Source organism: Berghia stephanieae, chromosome 11 (genome assembly GCF_034508935.2).
Source record: "Berghia stephanieae isolate SIO BIC M18660-M18661 chromosome 11, UCSD_Bste_1.3, whole genome shotgun sequence".
NCBI lineage: Eukaryota > Metazoa > Mollusca > Gastropoda > Nudibranchia > Aeolidiidae > Berghia > Berghia stephanieae.
In genome coordinates, this window is record NC_088370.1 from 16,007,673 (window position 1) to 16,025,915 (window position 18,243).

Below are 18,243 nucleotides of genomic sequence, written 5' to 3' on the forward strand. Positions count from 1 at the left end.
GTAGTAAAGGTGGTAGGGATGGTGATATGGTAGTGGTGTTTTTAGTAGAAGTGGTGATGTGCGGTGGTAGGGATGATGTGATGATGGTGGTTGTAGTAGTGGTGATAGGGATGGTGATGTTGTAGTGGTTGTAGTAGTAGTAGTGGTGGTAGGGATGGTGATGTGATGGTGATTGTAGTAGTGGTGACAAAGATGGTGATGTGGTGGTGGTGGTTGCAGTTATGGCGATAGGGATGATGATGTGGTGGTTGTTGTAGAAGTGGTGGTGGTTGTTGTAGTAGTTGTTGTAAGGTTGGTGATATGTTGGTTGTTGTAGTAGTGGTGGTAAGAATGGTGATGTGGTGGTTGCAGTAGTGGTGGTATGGATGGTGATGTGGTGGTTGTTGTACTAGTAGTGGTGGTAGGGATGGCGATGTGGTGGTAGTTGCAGTAGTGGTGAAAGTAGGGATGGTGATGTGGTGGTGGTAGGGATGACGATGTGGTGGTGGTAGGGATGACGATGTGGTGGTGGTAGGGATGGTGATGTGGTGGTGGTTGCAGTAGTGGTGGTAGGGATGGCGATGTGGTGGTGGTTGCAGTTGTGGTGGTAGGGATGGCGATGTGGTGGTGGTTGCAGTAGTGGTGGTGGTAGGGATGGTGATGTGGTGGTGGTAGGGATGACGATGTGGTGGTGGTAGGGATGGTGATGTGGTGGTGGTTGCAGGAGGGCTAGTGGTGGTAGGGATGGCGATGTGGTGGTGGTGGTAGGAACGGTGATGTGGTGGTGGTTGCAATAGTGGTGGTAGGGACGGCGATGTGGTGGTGGTGGTAGGGACGGTGATGTTGTGGTGGTTGCATTAGTGGTGGTAGGGATGGCGATGTGGTGGTGGTGGTAGGGACGGTGATGTGGTGGTGAATTTAAGGAGGCCGCGAGAACCCTGTTTTGTGAGAATCTCTCTCGACCTGGTTTCCTGCTATAGCACAAACGAGACCTAGATGACTTGTTTTGTGACCTAGATGCCTCTTATTATGTGTGCATATGTGTACAGTAATCTGCTTGCCAGACAGCAACCAACTACCCCCCCCCCCCCCCCCAAAAAAAAAAAAAAAAAGAACAAAAAAACAACAACAACAAAGCCATGTTTGTAAAAATAAAATCGAAAATTAACAACTTAACCTTTCAAAGGCGAATTTCAATCTTACTTTGATCTAACAGTTTTCATCAAAAGACAGTAATGACAATGCAATTATATACCTAGTTTGACTGAAGCCTGAGCCATTTTACTGCTCTTGATGTATAAACGATTTATTCTGAATTAAAAATAATATAAAGGGAAACTATTATTTGAAAACAAAAAAATCAGTGCCACTGGTAAAGGATTAATTGCACCAACACGCACCCAAAAAAAAAAAAAAAATGTTAAACGCTTAAAAATGTACCCCTTTAAAGGCGTAATTCGATCTTACTTTGGTCCAACACAAAATCACCGTTTTCATCAAAAGACAAGTAACTGCAATGCAATTATAGATAATTGAAATCTGAGTAGCAATATTACTGCTCTCTAGGTAAAAACTGTTTATTCTCCATTAAAAATAATAGATGAAACATTTAAAAAAAAAAAGAAAGAAAAATCAGCGTCGCTGTTAAGGGGTTAATAACACCTGCACGACAAGCACCAGCGTCATCGTGACACTCCTATGTACTACGTCATCGTTTGTTTCATCTTCACATGCCGACTCCCTTCATCCCTTATTCCTGCATTAATGCAAACCAATAGCCCTACATGTGCCGCTAAACCGAACAGATTCATAGATAGAGGCACCAATATCCGTTGAGTGTTTCGTGTTATTGAGAGTATGCCGATGACGTCACGCATTTACCATCCACGGTTACTTCCCTTGTAGGAAGAGATTTCTCACTTCCGATCGAGTTGTTTACATTAGGAACTGAGTGACTGAGTGTGGCCGAGTCAACACAAAACTGTCAAAAATGCCGCGGATTTGTGCTGTCTATGGATGCAATAAATCTAAAATGAAAGGATTATCTCTCTATGGGATTCCGACCGTAAAATATGACGAAGGAAACTCAATTTTGGAGCTAACAAAGAAAAGGCAACGGCTGTGGCTGAAGGCCATCAACAGAGCAGACATCACAGTTGAAAATATCAAATACTACCACCAAGTGTGTTCTGACCACTTTGTCTCAGGTAAGATTGTTTCCTTCACTTAATTAAACTTGTTTCATTTGACTACTAATAAATATTGAGTTTTGATACAAGGCCGTAGGTTGTTTGTTCTTTCATTTACTTTGTTACAAAGAACTGAGGCTCTACGATTCGACACTTTATTCACTCTTTCACGTTCTCGATTCTCGTGTGATTGTTGGCACTTTCGGAGGGGCATGGACTCTGGCGGGCGGAGTAATTTTAATCAATTATTGGGGGGGGGGTATTTAAAAAAAAATAAAATTTAAATGTTTATTTTACCTCCGGACAGGGGAATAGAGTGAGAAGTGACATTTAGGAAGGGGGATCTCCAGTCAAACTGTGATTGGCAGATATCAAATCTATGACACATATACTCATTTTCAAAACGTTGAACCATCCAACCTACACGGTTATATGAAAGACTTGTTTGATACGAAAAATGTTTTTAAAAAAAATTAAAGTCGAATCCCATGCTTTCACCTTCTATTCCATGCTAATTTATCCCACATTATGCATTTCAATAGCCCACTAAAAATAGGCAAGAATATTTTCTACACTTTAAAAAAATCATATCTCACATCATATCAAATCTAACACGAGTTAATTCGTAGTCATAGATTTTTATAAAGTGTTTGTCCATTCTTTTCACTTACAATTTCCCCTGCAATAGTTCAATGTAAGTGGTTCGTAACCCATCGAATGAAACTTTGTGTGACCATGAACATTTTAAAAATGTGTCTGTCACCTTTCTTCAGCAACATAAAATGTCTAGTTAATAAAGCATTGGTAAAATTACTCCTCTCAGAGAGGCCACATCTTTCTTAAAGTGCCTGATTGCGAGGAAATTGTCTAAAACCGTAGTTCTACATTCTTATCATCTTAAAAAGGCAATTCATGTAAATAAGAGTGAAAATCTTGCATTTTGATGAATTTCAGATTTTTCCTTTTCAAATTCAGATTTTTTAAAACAAAGATATGTAGATCTTTGTCGACTTTGGCAGGTCTTAAATCTAGCATTATGTAAACATCAAGGAGAAATATGACAAAATTTTCATTCTTTACAGGTCGACCAGCTTACTACAGAATGGATACAGATCCTGATTGGATTCCAAATAAGAATCTTTCAAGACCAAATCTGGTGAAAAACACCACAATTGGCATGAATCGTCACTTACGCCAGTTGAGACGTTTTGAAAATAAAGTAAGGTTTAATGTTTTGGCCACTATTTTCCCCCTAAAAAAAAAAATACCAATGAAAATTTACTTAAAAATCAAATTTCCATTAGGGCGTCCCTTGGTAAAATTTTATCTTCTTGATCATCTTGATTTAACTGATGTGAGATTCTGAAATAACCTGTCAGATGGTCCTAGTTTCGAGCCCCGCTCTGAGTGGCGCATAGTTGAGTCCTTGGAACTGCTCTTTATGCACATTCTCTCACCGTACTCAGGTGTAAAAATGAGCCATGTCTCGTCCTACATGGTACGTGTTGCTGATAATCAGGGACTATTTGTAAAGCGCTTTGAATTTGAGCATGTTTAGTGGATACTATGCTATATAAAAGTTCTTTTTTTAAAATGATTAGCCGCATTGCAAAGCTGAGTTTCATTCATTTGTTAGTTGTGGCTTGAGTTTTACTGCCAGAATGCCCATCCTGAGCAAAACACTACCCATTTATCCAGGCTTGTGACCGGCCTCACAAGCTGTTGGGTTGTACCCCATAAAGAAACAAGATACAGAAGTTGAGGTGGCAGAAATGAGGATGTTGAGATGGTCACTTGGCTGGACAAGAAAAGATAAAGTGAGAAATTAACTAAACCGAAGGGTGACTGAAGTGAAAAATTTATCAATAAAGATTGAAATGGTTCGGACATGTAAAGAGACCTGTCCCCACGGAATTTTTGCCATTTCAAACACCAAAATGTGCCAAAATTTGCCATAAAAAATAGCAAAATTTTGCCCAAAAAATTGCCGCTAGTTTTACAAAAATCAAACAATTAAAACAACATGTAAGGTAAAAAATTGACACAAATAGGGCATTTTGTAGAATATTGATGTCTCAACATGTCAACATGAATTTATTTAAATTTTGAATGGTTTGAAATAATATAATATTAATAATAATAGCCATAGTAAGTAAGTAAGTAAAAAAAAGAAGGAAGTAATCAAAATATTTTATTAACTATTTAGCTTCTTAAAATTTGGGAAATCAAAGTGAACAATCACATAAAAAATTCAAAATTTGAAAAACTAATTAAGGAGAGGAAAAAACTAACTATTCACAAGGAAAGAGAAACAAATCCATTTTCCAATGGGGGCACATTAAATTTGTATTCTCTACTTACTATCCAATTTTGAGCATTATTATTATTATTGCTTTATATTTCAATATATGCCTAATGGGTTTTGAATGAGAAACATAAAAAAAATCATGAAAAATCATAATCATATCATGAAAACTAAGTGCAACTTGTGGCTAAAAATAAAATTGCATTTTATGAAAAAAATTTAGAACACATTTTGTTTACATAAATGATAAATGTGATAAATTTCTTATGAAAAGAATTAAATATTAAAAGTAAAATTCTTTCTTGAATGCAATAAAATAAAAATAGGAAATTGGGATTATGGGATGAAGGACTCCAGAGCTTTTCAGGAAAAAGAAGAAAAAAGGCGAAAAACAAAGCTTGGGATTTCCAATAGCCTAAGCTAGGCCATAGAGGTAGGAGGCTAGGCCTAGACATGTTTGTCCGTTATTTAGTGCCAATTTTGGATGCTCGCATTGAAAGTCGCCGTCTCTTCACAATTTTTCATAGCTTTTGTTATTTTAAAAAAACAAAAATCGTCAATTTAGCCTAAAAACAGCGAAAATTGCGACCTTTTGCGGCCAAATGAAATTTGCGGCCTTTTGCGGTCAAGGGTGAAATTTGTGGCCGCGAAAAACTGCGGGGACAGAGAGACGATAGATGGGGGTGCGTGGGAAGGAAAGTATTGGACTTACAAACATATTCCATGATGAGGATAGACAGAAGAAAAAGCCTGTGTGACATTCACAGTGGAGTACCACAGAGTCAGTGGTATCAGTATCAGGCTATACTTGCATACAACATTGACAGTAAAACAATTTGTGAATTATATTTATATTTAAAAGTGCCTTCACAGCACGATAAAGATTTTATTATTTAGATATTGTCTATCTACAGAATTCATTTGTGCCTGCAAACAAAAAAGAGGAACACATTTGATGAATGAAACTGAGACACATATGGTCGATTCAGAAGAAACAGAGGTAAAATTATGTTATAACATCAATAAAATAATAAATAAAAAGTGTGACTATCTAAAATACAATTACGAGATTGAAAATAATTTATTTAAAGAAAAGATGAGTTTTTATATTTAATTTGTCGGCTCAAAATGATGTATTATGTCAGGATTGATTTGAATTTAATGATTTTAAGGGTTTTACGGCGCTTGCAACACATTAAGGTCATATCGGCGCCAGTAAAAAGGCTGAAAATGGGAAAGTAAAAAGTTCTAGAATTACAATTAAAGCACCCAAGAAAAGGGAAGACAACAGGGGGATTGGTTCAAATAGGAAACAGATGTAGATTCCAAAAGTACACTATCAAAGTACTTAGTTTGAGATCACCTCCCTGCTAGGGTATCTGGCCAGGGTACAACCAAGTGATCTCCATTCCAAGACAGACAAAAGGCAATTGGAAAACAGATATACGGGGATAGAAGATACAGTAAGTGCCTCCCTGCCCACTATGGGAGGTCATGAACCCCACCCAGACTATGTCAGGATGAAAGAGAAACTAATAAAAGTGATTTTTTTGACTTTAAACATTTCTAGGAATACAAGATTTTAGTTCTTGTCACTGTTAGAAACTACAATATATCTTTTGCCGCCATTAAAACATATCAATTGAACCCAAATATAACATTTTGACATAAATTCATTTTAAGGAAGTTGGTCACATATCATATCAAAGCACATACAACAACACTCAACATAAAGGACTAGCTATAATGCTTTTGAGGCACTTTTATAACATTACATTGCTGGCAGCCAGGTGCTCATTTTATACTCAAGTTGGGTGCGAGAGTGTGAGTAAACAGACTTCTCTCAGGAATCAACTTTGTATTGCCCACATCGGGACACGAACCCAAGACCTATTGTGATTTCACCAATACACAGGGATTTAAATCACTTGTGTCACTATATTGTCATTTCAGCCCCAGTAAAGAGGAAAATGAATGGATAGTCCAAACATTATTTCTGTGTTTATTTATATATAAAAGTGCCTTCACAGCATGATAAAGATTTTATTATTTAGATATATTGTCTATCTACAGAATTTATTTTTGCCTGAAAATAAAGAAAGTGGAACACATTTGATGAATGAAACTGAGACTGAGACACATATGGTTGGTTCAGAAGAAACAGAGGTAAAATTAAAAATAACAACCATCAATAAGATCATATATAAAAAGTGTGAATTTATGAAAAATATAATTACTAGATTAAAATAATTTGTTTAGAGAAAAGATGGGTTAACTATGATTTCACCAATCCACAGGGATTTACATCGCTTGTATCACCATATTGTCATTTCCGCCCCAGTAAAGAGGAACATGAATTGAGAGTCCAAACATTATTTACAAAGCATAGAATTGATATTCCATTGTTTTTAAAGTTTTCAAAGAGCTTGTGACAATTTAAGATCATGTTAACCCCTTCTGATGAATAATTGCATTGATATATAGAGAATGACAGATTAATTAAAAAATGACTTAATCATGAGTAGGTAGGTTAAAAGTAAAAGTATATTTGATTTCTATTTATCCAGCAGGACACAAAAATGAACGAACCAAGAGAAGCTGACACAATTGACGGTAACAAAATTATGCTTCAAGATGTGGGAACACAGACAGACCTCACAATGGAGATGATTGATCAACTTGAAAATACAAAGTCAGTACTTAATGACATGACTGTTGAAATTTCATCTCTGCGACAGAAGGTGTCTTTTAATTCTTTTAGTGAAGAAGAATTCAGGAATAATGATGACAACGTCAAGTTCTACACTGGTTTGACATCATTCCAAATACTGATGCATGTCGTTGATCACATATCCCCATCTTTGCGACACAAAAACAATTCACTAACTAAATTTCAGGAAATTTTATTAGTATTGATAAAAATCAGGTTAGGATTGCCAAACAAATTACTTGGCCATATGTTCTCCATTGACCAGTCTACGGTTTCAAGGATTTTTCTCAAGTTTTAAATGTAATGTATTATAATCTAAAATTTCTTATTGTCTGGCCAGAAAAAGAGGCATTGCAAAGGTCAATGCCACTTGAATTTGTAAGATGCTTTTCGAAGCGTGTAGCAGTAATTATAGACTGTTTTGAAGTTTTTATTGAACAACCTTCAAATATAAAAGCAAGAGTCCAGACATATTCACATTATAAAAGTCATAACACAATTAAGTATCTAATAGGTATAACCCCTCAAGGTTCAGTATGCTTTATATCTGATGGATACGGGGGAAGAACAAGTGATAAATTTATAGTGGAAAATTCAAATTTTCTTTCACATCTTGAAATGGGCGATATCGTCATGGCTGATAGAGGTTTTGACTGTCATGAAAGTGTGGGTTTGATGTGCGCTGATTTAAGGATACCAGCTTTTACAAGAGGTAAAAAACAACTTTCCCCTTATGACCTGGAAGCAACAAGGAAGCTTGCACATCTAAGAATTCATGTTGAAAGGGTAATAGGCAATATGAGACAAAAATCATCCATTTTAAGCACCAAAATACCAATTGATTATGTTATATCATCAGAAACTGAGAAGACGACTCTTGATCAGATTGTGAGTGTGTCGGCTTGTATCGTAAACCTCTGTCCTCCTATTGTCCCATTTATTTAATAATGATATACTAATAATAATACAGTGCTATCCATCTATAAGCATCATCATTTTGTTACTAATAAAGTGGAAACGTTTTGAAAATTTAGCCATTTCTGATTCTTTGTTTTGTTTTAAGTGATACTAAGCTGCTAGAAGTTGTGGACTGTAAAAAGTAATAAACAAAAATGAATATAACAGACAGCTCAATTACTTTTTTAAAAACTAAGGTGTTCTAAATTGAGCATAATATAAAACAACGCATAAAATATGGTGTGTAAAAAAAAACGAGAAGGGGGGGGGGGGGGGGGGCAGGTAGAAAAGAAATTGGAATAAAATGTATCCACTGAAATAAATCCAATAAAGCAGTGAAAATGATAATCCAGAAGTATGACAAATGTACAGTGATCCTTTAGAAATGGAGTGATCACGAATGTGAGCTAATCTTGACAAATCTACTCCAACGATGAATGAAATAACACAAACCTAAGAAACTTAAGATTAGAAATATCACAAGAGACGATAGTTCAGTTATTTTCCAGTCTGGGGTTAGTCCTCTTACTTTTAATCAGATGTGTTTCGTTCTGGATTATTATCACCACTTATTGGATTTATTTCAGCGGATACACATTTCACACCTAAATCTATTCTTCCGGGGTTCACCTCCTCCCCCTCTTTTTTAAACACCAAATTTTATACATTGTTTTATATTTCACTCAATTTGGAATTCCTTAGTTACAAATTGAATGCTTCTTTTTGTTTACATTTCAAGAAATTTTTTTCTCTACAGTTTTATAGTAAAGTATTGGGGGCCTTTTGTTATTGGCAGAAGACAGGCTTTGAGTCCGAAACATTCCGTGTTTGATTTTTTAAAAATTATTAAGCTGTTATACTCATTTTTGTTTATTACGCTTTGTTTTAAGGACTCATGAAATAGCTTCGGTTTCCAAATGAAGAATGCTGAATTAAAACAGAGCTGCAAACTAATGATAAAATCTAAATAAAATAGGATTAGATCTTTGAGGAAAAAAATAAAGCTTGTTACTTTAAAACTAAGAATTTCATCTGAAATCAAAAGTACTGTGCAGGCATTGTATCTAAATTTTAACAACATTCCTTTCCATTTCAATCAAAAATAAGGACCAGGCTACTTAAAATAGTTGATATTTAAATCAAACTGGATGCATAAATTAATTTTTTTAAAAGGACCATGTCTTTACATGGAAAAATCAGAGGGAAAGAACAGAAGTTGACAGCTCTGTAAAATACAGTGTAATAATACATATGATATATTTAACTTTGAGTGAAAAAGAAAATGGTTTTGTGATAATTGAAAAAAAAACACGAAGAGCAAATCTCAACGTTAAAAATGGCTTTTTAAGAGACTTGATTCAATTTTCTCCGTTTGCTCTTGGTGTTTTTGCACGTCTCACAAAATCATTTTCCTTTAGGCACTCTTGACAATCCAACACAGTCCACGTGATACCATTCTTCACAACTGCCATCACATTGAATCATTTTTCCATACTCTGATTTCCGGCAGATACAGAATAGTTTATTTTTATTGGGAGAAGAAGGTGTTGGTGCAGCTTCCCCAGCTTTTACTAGTCTAGAAAAAAACTGAGCAACTAACTCAGGTAATACAACCTTTTTAAAATATTCTTCACACTTCTGAAGTTTTGAAAAAATAAAGTCTTTGTCCAAAGAGATCCTTTGAGTGAAACAATCTTTTGTTGTCCACACAAAAAAGTCACAATAATCCGTGCCTGTCACATACATTTGACATTGCACTTGGTAATAATACGGATGATCTTTCCTAAGTTCAAAAGTAGTATTGTTGACAATTAAACAAAAATTACTAATGGATGTGACAGCCTCACGAATTGTAAGATCCCTAGCAGAGTAAGGACATTTGATTTCCAGACATCCTTGTCCACAACACTCACAATAAACGATGCCGTCTGGTGAAGCTGCAATGAAAGGTGTCTCATTCTTTATAAAGAGACCACAACGCCTGAAGGTAAAACTGTGATGGATATACCTATCGACAGAATGAACATAGGCATCAAATGCCTCGCTTTCTTTGTCCATTCCCCACTTAACAGCAGACACATTTGATAATACATTTTTTGACGAAATCAAAGAATTTAACAGGCTCATTGAAGTGGAAAAGGAAATGTTCGTGCGACATACAGAATAAAACTTTGAGGCCGTAATCCTCCCCTCCCGAAGCCTATGCCACACATTTGATTTGTTTTGCGCACGAGTCTCCTTTTCCGCAAATAATGATTGCTCAGGGGAGCAAGAAAAATCTAAACTATCACAATATTGAAGGATATCATCATACGAACGATCAATAAATTCTTCATTTATAAATGATCGAAAAAATACAGGCATTTTGGTCGAAGGAATGAAAGGAGTCTGATGCTCCTTCACAACAGATAAGGTTGATAATTTTTTAAGGAAGGTCTCCTTCACGGCTGATGAGGGTTCAACACATTTTGGTTTTGGATGGGGGGTTTTGACCTTTTCTTCATTCAGAAGTATTTTCCTTTGAGACTGGGCTCCAGTGAAATTTATGTCAACTGTCCTCAAACTCTCTGCACAATTCTGTTGGCCACATGGAGGTTTCCAGTAAGCTGGGCGACCTGTCACGGTTTCCTTCTCTGCTACTCTGTTTGTGGCTTCGATGAAGAAGAGAATGGTTGCAACATGAGTGCAAACTTCTCCTAATCCTGCAACACATGTGCAATGAGCCGAGCATACACGTCCATCATCAGACACAATCGCCCATGCCTCCACCGGCTTTTCGCTTAGTCTCATTGAATGAAGAACCTGAAATAAAGGAAGGAAACATAAAATCAGAAAAGATTTCACACTGTTCATACACTTACGATTCTTTATTTAGTCCTCCCCCCCCCCCTCCTCCATTGAAAGGCTGTATGGAAACGATTTAAAAAATTGCACCCTTTTGGTACATTTTGATTGAACTCAGACCCATTGAGGTATTGAAGCAATGACAACTTGCACAAAAACAAATTGTGCCATCATATCATCAATTTCAATCAATCCAAAAGTTTATTTTTAGACAATTGCCAATATAAATTATGCATTAACGTGCGCGCACACACACACACACAAACAGAAATTATAATAAAATATAACTATATTATATTCAAGACAGTCACAAGGATTGTGCAACAGAGCATTGTTTCACATCGCAAACGAAGCTCAATTACTGAATTCATCACACCAAAATAAGACAGACCTCTTCAACACCAGGATTCTTCATTATGATAAATGACTCCCTTTTTTCCCCTTTCAAATTGAGTGTTTTTATTCAATTTATACCATCATGAATTACAAAAATAAATATAAAATTTAAAAAACAAAAAATACATTAAAAAAAAAGCCACAAAAAAAAACCAACCCAAACATATACCACTACAACAGCCGCATTATCGGGTGGTGTTGCGACATTACGACTCACTAATGAAAGGAAATATCTGTGAAATGTATTTCATGGAAATCTTTGGTCTATGTCTACTTCGAACTTAAGCAAGCCCAAGCCTCCTCCTGATGACCATGCTTTAAGACGACATGATCTGTATTAAGATACATAATGTTATCCGAATCCCAACAGTTAACTCAACATACAAAAATGACTAATTTTACGGAAAAGTGATAAAATTTACAGTTTTTTGTAATAAAATTGCGGCTTCAAATGGCAATCCTCTGCGATACTAGCTTATAGTTATAGCTTTCACCAAAGTGCTTCACTCATGATTTTGAGCATGGAGACCTTTGTCCTCATTTCTTTTTAAAAACTAGTCAAAATTGGTTAAGGAACCTTGCATCCCTTTGCAAAAATGGTCCACTGTGAAATTTAATATTGGATAGCCTATTGAACTGCTACATATGCTCCCATAATGAGACTGCCACCCTCCTCTTTTTTTTTCGTATGTATCCTTTCACTCTCCGTCTATGAATTTGAATCAAAATCATCAATCAATGTGATTAAATCATTTGTAGGAATTTACCTTTGCTTTCACAATTTTATTGTTACATCCAGGAGGTTGGAAAACCAGCAGCTCTTTAACCCATCCATTGTATGCTTGGTTAAAAGCAGCAAGGCCCTTTAGTGCCTGAAAAATTGAAAAATAAATGAAGTCAGATCAACAAACTTAGCCTTACTTTGACAAACTCAATAAGAATAGGTAATTTTAAGTTTTAAGTTTTAAAAAAGTAAAAGTAATAACCTCACCACTTAATAAAAAGAACATCAAACAATGCAATTATTAATCAAATTTTGGAGCAACTGACTTTACTGACAAGAGGGGGAAAAGGAGCTCAGACTCTAATACTCTAAAATAAACACGTTTGAGTTTGAGGGTTTTAATTAATTTTGGCGACCTCTCTCTCTCTCTCTCTCTCTCTCTCTCTCTCTCTCTCTCTCACACACACACACACACACTCACACACACATATACACACACACACACACACACACTTACACATACACCATAGAGTATCATTAGTTACACAAGTTTCAATTTATTGTGAAACAAAGAAGCAGAAGTAGAAGACCATCAGTACGACGATTCTTATGTTATGATGAACATGAACATAAGACTATAAATATAAACATTCAATATCATCATATGAAAAAAAAATGATCAAGAGACTGAGATTCTTCATGTCCACACAGAAATAGAAGAAAAAAAATTGCCTGGAAAAAAAAACAAGTTGAACTGAGAAAATTGGTTGGACTTGGACTTGGAATCTGGCTCTTCTGAGTGAGAATCGAAGGATACTGACAACTCAAACATCAATAAAATATTCAAAATATAAAAAAAACCATATACACATCTTAAAACTTCTAAGACTATTGAGTTATTATCATATTTTTTTAAACCATCAAAACGTCTACATTAAAAAAAAAAAAGAAAAGGCGAATCCCATGTGGGTTATGAGATGAGATGCAAACTTTACTTACCCCGAAATCCTCACTTGTGCAGAAACTTTCTCGTAACACCAGATAAGTAAAAATATGATGGTACGTGATTGGAGGATACATCTTGATATCCTTTGACCATTTTTCCGATTGTATGTAATAGGGATCAATCCCATTCACGCTTTCAATTTTTTCCTTGTATCGTTTTTTCGAAACAGGGTCCATTGCCATGTTTGCATTGGTCGCCATTTTGAAGAAATCTCCACTTCCATCAAGGGACTGAACCGTGTAAAATGTCAAAATTAACTCCCCTAGTCATTTACCGCATACTCTCAATAGGAATGGCTATTGTGATTGTTGGAGTTTTACTCACAATTGTTTTATTTAAATTTTTATTTATTTGCCTTCAAAGCGAGCATTTTCAATGTTAATAACCTTCTAGGCTCTGATATTTACTCTGATCTATTTGCAACTGCCAATCTGCGTCAATTTTACCGACCAAATTTTGATTTATCCGACCTACAGATCTGTTATCCGACCAAAATCCGACTTATCCGACCGACCAACGGCCATCCGACCACAAACCGACTTGCCTGGACACCCTGTAGATGCTCTGCGGTTTCAGGTTCTTTCCCACATCGGGTACATGTTGGACAGATGGAAAGTCCCCACTGATGAAGCGATTTTGCCGCTAGGCAGGTTTTCGACTGAAGCCGATTCGCTACCACCCAGTGCCTCCTCTTACTGGTGGAGAAGCCTGGCAACTTCTCACCTAGTTTAGAGGAGTGTATGTCCCCGCCCCCTTGAGGGATTGAATTCACCACTGGTTGGCAAGTCTGAATTGGTAAGGTTGTGCTGAATGGGAGAATATGGCAAGCAAGCAGACATGCCATTCCTTAGTGTCAGAGAAAGAATGGACTATCTAAAAAAAAGGATTCTCAATTTTATTACCATTGCTATTATAAATGAACTTATTTCTCTTTTTTAAATCACAAATATGTACAGCCCAGAAAAAGAGAATTTTAATGATGATAATGAAAAGAGTAACTAACAACTTAGTCATTACATATTTCTAAAAAAATATGTAAACAGCACCAATCATCAAAATAAAAACACAAAACAAAATTAAAAAAAACAATAACCTGTCTAATATAAATATATATATATATACTCCATACATATGCCATACTCACTGAAAGACATATCCCGTTCCAAGAGTGTCCGATTGGGGCATTGAGCCATGTGATACTTTAGCTCTGGGGTCCTTACTTCATGTGTGGCATTGTAAGGGCACACTGACATCTCTACATTTGGGTGGTTCTGCATTCGAAAAAAAAATAAATAAAAAAAAATAAAAGTCATTTTAATTCAGTAACGGTGCCTTATTTATTAAAGATGACATGTCCTGTTTCTTACATTGTAAGATGTGAATATTATTACTTGATAAGGGCTATAAACTATAATTCTGCGTCCCATCCTTTGCTCCACTAAATAAATTGTAAGGGGAACAAATATGTATATTTACAAATGTCAAAGGGGGGGGGGGGGGGGGTCCCCGATAGCTCAGTTGGTAGAGCACTCGCTTCACATGCAAAGGGACCAAAATCAATCCCGGGTGCAGTCGAGATTTTTTCCTGACCCCCCCCCCCCTCATACCACCCAGCAGTGAATGGGTAGCTGAGTCTGTTCGATTTGGTTGAAAGTACTTTGCGATAGAATAGGATCCTATCCAAAGGATAGCAAGAAATTAATATTAATATTGTCCGATTCACACTATATAGAAACTGGAATAAACTCCGGCTCCATGGGCCAAATGGCTCTGAAGGACTACAAATGTCATAGCTCAACGGGCAAATAAGATTACTGGACAGGACAGACCTGCCAAATGGAAAACTTCAAAGTTAGTAATTTTTATGTCAATTTTCTAGTCATTTGACAAGGAAATGAGTAATTTCTGAAATTGTGTACAAAGAACCACGATTTGACATTGGAGATCACTTCAACATTACATCGTCATTCTTATGCGCTGTAGAAATGCTTTATTATTGTTATTGTTGTTATTTTTATTATTATTACTGTCATCATCGTCATCATAATCATCATTATTGTTATTATTATTATTATTATTATTATTATTATTATTATCATTATTAAAATAGTAGTGTTAGTAGTAGTAGTAGTAGGTCTTCTTCTTCTTCTTATTAAAGTATTACTAAGAATGAAAAATTCGTAATTTTCCATAAAATTTCGTATTTCGCCATGAACTTTGTCTAAAATTAGTAAAATTACGAAAAATTCGGCAGGTATGACATGGGGTGGGTGGGAAGGGGTATGTATACTGTCATTTGCCTCATCATATGTAAAGCATTGGAACCCTGCATGCATGGCTATTCCTAGGCAATCAGTATTATTATTATTGTCATTATTTCATCATTATTATTATGTAAATTTAAGACGAGAAAAGAAGCAAATAAAGAGATCAATGTTTGTTTTTTTTTTAGTTTTGGTTAGATTTGCATTACCTCAGTTCGTACAATACTTGCCTCTCAAGCAAAGGGAGTTAATAAAAAATAATTGGGTGGCTAGGTATTTAGGGTGTGCGTGGCAGAAAGTATTTTATTTCAGACCAGCATCATATATAATGGGTAGAAAACAGTCCATTCAGTAACACAGAAATCAGGAGACAGCCACGCGTCATAGACCTTAAGGCGCTAAAAGACTTTGGGGTGGTAGGGGGTTGAGGTCATAATAGAAACACCTGCTGGGCATAAGCACATGATCCCGTATAAGAGGAAAGCACTCTACTACCAACGTATATATCGATATCCCCCTAATAACATACAAAGAGATGATTTACAGTGGAAAAATCATCATTCCATAAAAGGAACAATACATTTTACTGCAATCTTTCAGATAAGGATCCCAGAGAGGGCCAAGGCAAAACCAAGCAATATAATTTCCAGATAATTCTATAAAGCAGCATGGAAGTGAAAACACATGTTGCGGAAGTAAAAACATGATGTCTCAGGATTATATGAGTTTCTTAAGAGGTTGATTTATCATCTTATGCTGCTGGTTCAAACATTGTGCTTATCATTCATGATTTCATGTTGAATTTTGGGAAGGAAATATTGACTTTACCAAAAAGTAAAGATGATTTTTTAATTCAGCAGGTCCAGTTTCCAATAGCATAGGATATTTTTCTTCTATCTGCATTATTTCGAGGGATATTTTAATCTTTTATGCATTTTGCTTGTGATTATAGCTATTTTTCTGCCAACATGCAAAATTGAGTACTCTCTATCCGTTGACATGAATTATGTGTCATTTTGTACGATCATTACATTAATATAGTATATGGAATATGCTATTTCGTCATGCTGGAGGCCAAAACATTTACTTTCCTGAGTGTTTGAGGGCATTTCAACAGACTGGAGATTTAGGAAAAAGTTTGTGTCTGGTTCAAATCTTGTCTTTTATTCATCTAGTCCCTGTGATTTAAAAGTGTGTTTCACAAGTATGAGATAAATCTTTTTAGTGGTTTGTTACATGACGTCAAAGTTGGAACATTTACTTACATCAATAGGCAAGCAAAATAATTCTATGTTCTTGAAAAATGAATTTGCTCTCATTTTCTTATTTATGTATGGATTTTCAAAAGTTAAAAAGTGGTTTCCATGACTATCAGAATGCTTTATAACTTTATGAATATAGTACGAAAAATCAATTTTCAACATTCACAAATAGTCTCTTGTGGTACCTACTTAACTTATAAGCACACTCGCTGAAAAGGACTCAGTTTATATGCACACCTTTCTGAACATTACTTTTAAAATTGACAAAAATAAACAACAGTTCTGTTAGTACATTTATGTCAGTGACATGGTTAAGGTATCCACACTGGGCTAACCATGCGACACGTATTGCGTGGACACTACTTACCTTCCTACATTTATGTAAGTGATATGGCATCCGCAATGGGCTAATCATGTGAGATTTATTGTATGGGCACTCCACTTTTCGGTACAAATCCATCAAATCCATCCTTTTTTCCAATTCTGAAAGTAAAATAATCATCACTCTGAATTCTTATCATCATTTAATTTTAATATCAATAAATAATAAAAACACGAAATTTAATAATAAAAAAATCAGAAGACTATGCCCGATTTCAACTGCAGGGCAAAAGGCTCTTATAGTATAGTCACACACCAATAAAACAATATCATGACTGTGACTCTTCTACTTCTATGATCCTGACCATCCATCTCAGGCCCATGGCCATGGGCATGTGCAAATTCCTTACCGCCCTTACGATAGACAGATAGTAGACATTTTGATTTTGAGACCAATTGTTGAAAATTGCAAGGTGGGCTAATATGTGGTGACCACTGTTCACGTAAAATCACCATGCACAGAGAATGGTGTAGGCATTCATTGGCATCATCAAATGATGACAACTATGCACACGCACTCACACACAAACTCAAACATGCACATCTGAATCTGAGTTGAGTTTGTTGAATTAATGAGCACACAGTCACAGTTCGGTCTCAAATTCAAACGTCCGCTACTAGATATGGATCATTTCAATCAAACTCACCGATAGCCCCTTTTTAAAAGGAAGCGAAAAGTAATTTAAACCACAAAAATTAAATATTTCTGTCTCTGTATTCTTTCAGGATTGTTCCCACGAATGATTCAGGAATCAATAAATACATGACATCTCGGCATTAACAAGACATTAACACTGAAACGAAAGTATGGGTGTTGAATTTACACTTTGCCAATAAAAGAGTGATATCGGAAGTAAACATTACTTGACGTAACAGGGTTGCCAGTTGGCATTTTAAATGCCAGATTCCAAAATCTGGCATTTTTGAAAACCGTTTGGCATTAGAAAAGTCATTTGGCATTTGGCATTTTCATTTGGCATTTTCTTTTCTTGTATATTATACTTCAAATGACACCTTTACTCTGCACTTGAACCAGATTCAACAAAAAACATCATAAGAAACACGAACAGTAAGTTTTCGTAATTGTCAATAATTATTTAACTGTTTACGTATTACCTTTCATGTTAATGTATTTCTTTTTCATTCTTAAGATCCAACCGTGGTGTAGTGGTTTAGCACTCCACTTAGTAGTCAGTAGGTAAAAAATTACCCCAACAGGAAATTTA

The 18,243-nt window shown here is 35.7% G+C and overlaps 3 protein-coding genes across 3 annotated transcripts in view; 1 reads left to right on the forward strand and 2 right to left on the reverse strand.

Moving 5' to 3' along the window:
* The window catches only part of LOC144957016 (uncharacterized), a 28,146-nt gene extending 10,336 nt beyond the window's left edge, over positions 1-17,810 (reverse strand). The window contains exons 1-3 of the mRNA XM_078887939.1: positions 17,665-17,810; positions 17,004-17,119; positions 14,255-14,381 (exon numbers count right to left, since the gene is read on the reverse strand). Of these exons, the coding sequence (XP_078744065.1) occupies positions 14,255-14,381; positions 17,004-17,105 (229 nt within the window). The 5' untranslated portion in view covers positions 17,106-17,119; positions 17,665-17,810. The remainder of the gene's footprint in view (positions 1-14,254; positions 14,382-17,003; positions 17,120-17,664) is intronic.
* Positions 1,836-8,216, forward strand: LOC144957017 (uncharacterized). The gene is made up of 4 exons (XM_078887940.1): positions 1,836-2,186; positions 3,251-3,387; positions 6,547-6,639; positions 7,041-8,216. The coding sequence occupies exons 1-4, from the start codon at positions 1,970-1,972 to the stop codon at positions 7,479-7,481; spliced, it is 888 nt and encodes a 295-aa protein (XP_078744066.1). The 5' UTR covers positions 1,836-1,969; the 3' UTR covers positions 7,482-8,216.
* Positions 8,345-13,357, reverse strand: LOC144957015 (uncharacterized). Its single transcript, XM_078887938.1, has 3 exons — positions 13,104-13,357; positions 12,148-12,252; positions 8,345-10,942 (listed from the first exon to the last, which is right to left on the reverse strand). The coding sequence occupies exons 1-3, from the start codon at positions 13,308-13,310 to the stop codon at positions 9,545-9,547; spliced, it is 1,710 nt and encodes a 569-aa protein (XP_078744064.1). The 5' UTR covers positions 13,311-13,357; the 3' UTR covers positions 8,345-9,544.
* Positions 17,811-18,243: the final 433 nt, after the last annotated feature.

Excerpts from the sequence above, each read along its gene's own strand:
- LOC144957017 (XM_078887940.1), top strand. The coding sequence starts at position 1,970 with ATGCCGCGGATTTGTGCTGTCTATGGATGCAATAAATCTAAAATGAAA. Across the intron at positions 3,388-6,546 it reads TGAGACGTTTTGAAAATAAA|AATTTATTTTTGCCTGAAAA; the intron begins GTAAGGTTTAAT and ends GTCTATCTACAG. Across the intron at positions 6,640-7,040 it reads TTGGTTCAGAAGAAACAGAG|CAGGACACAAAAATGAACGA; the intron begins GTAAAATTAAAA and ends CTATTTATCCAG.
- LOC144957015 (XM_078887938.1), bottom strand. The coding sequence starts at position 13,310 with ATGGCGACCAATGCAAACATGGCAATGGACCCTGTTTCGAAAAAACGA. Across the intron at positions 12,253-13,103 it reads GCACAAGTGAGGATTTCGGG|GCACTAAAGGGCCTTGCTGC; the intron begins GTAAGTAAAGTT and ends TCAATTTTTCAG. Across the intron at positions 10,943-12,147 it reads ATAAAATTGTGAAAGCAAAG|GTTCTTCATTCAATGAGACT; the intron begins GTAAATTCCTAC and ends CCTTTATTTCAG.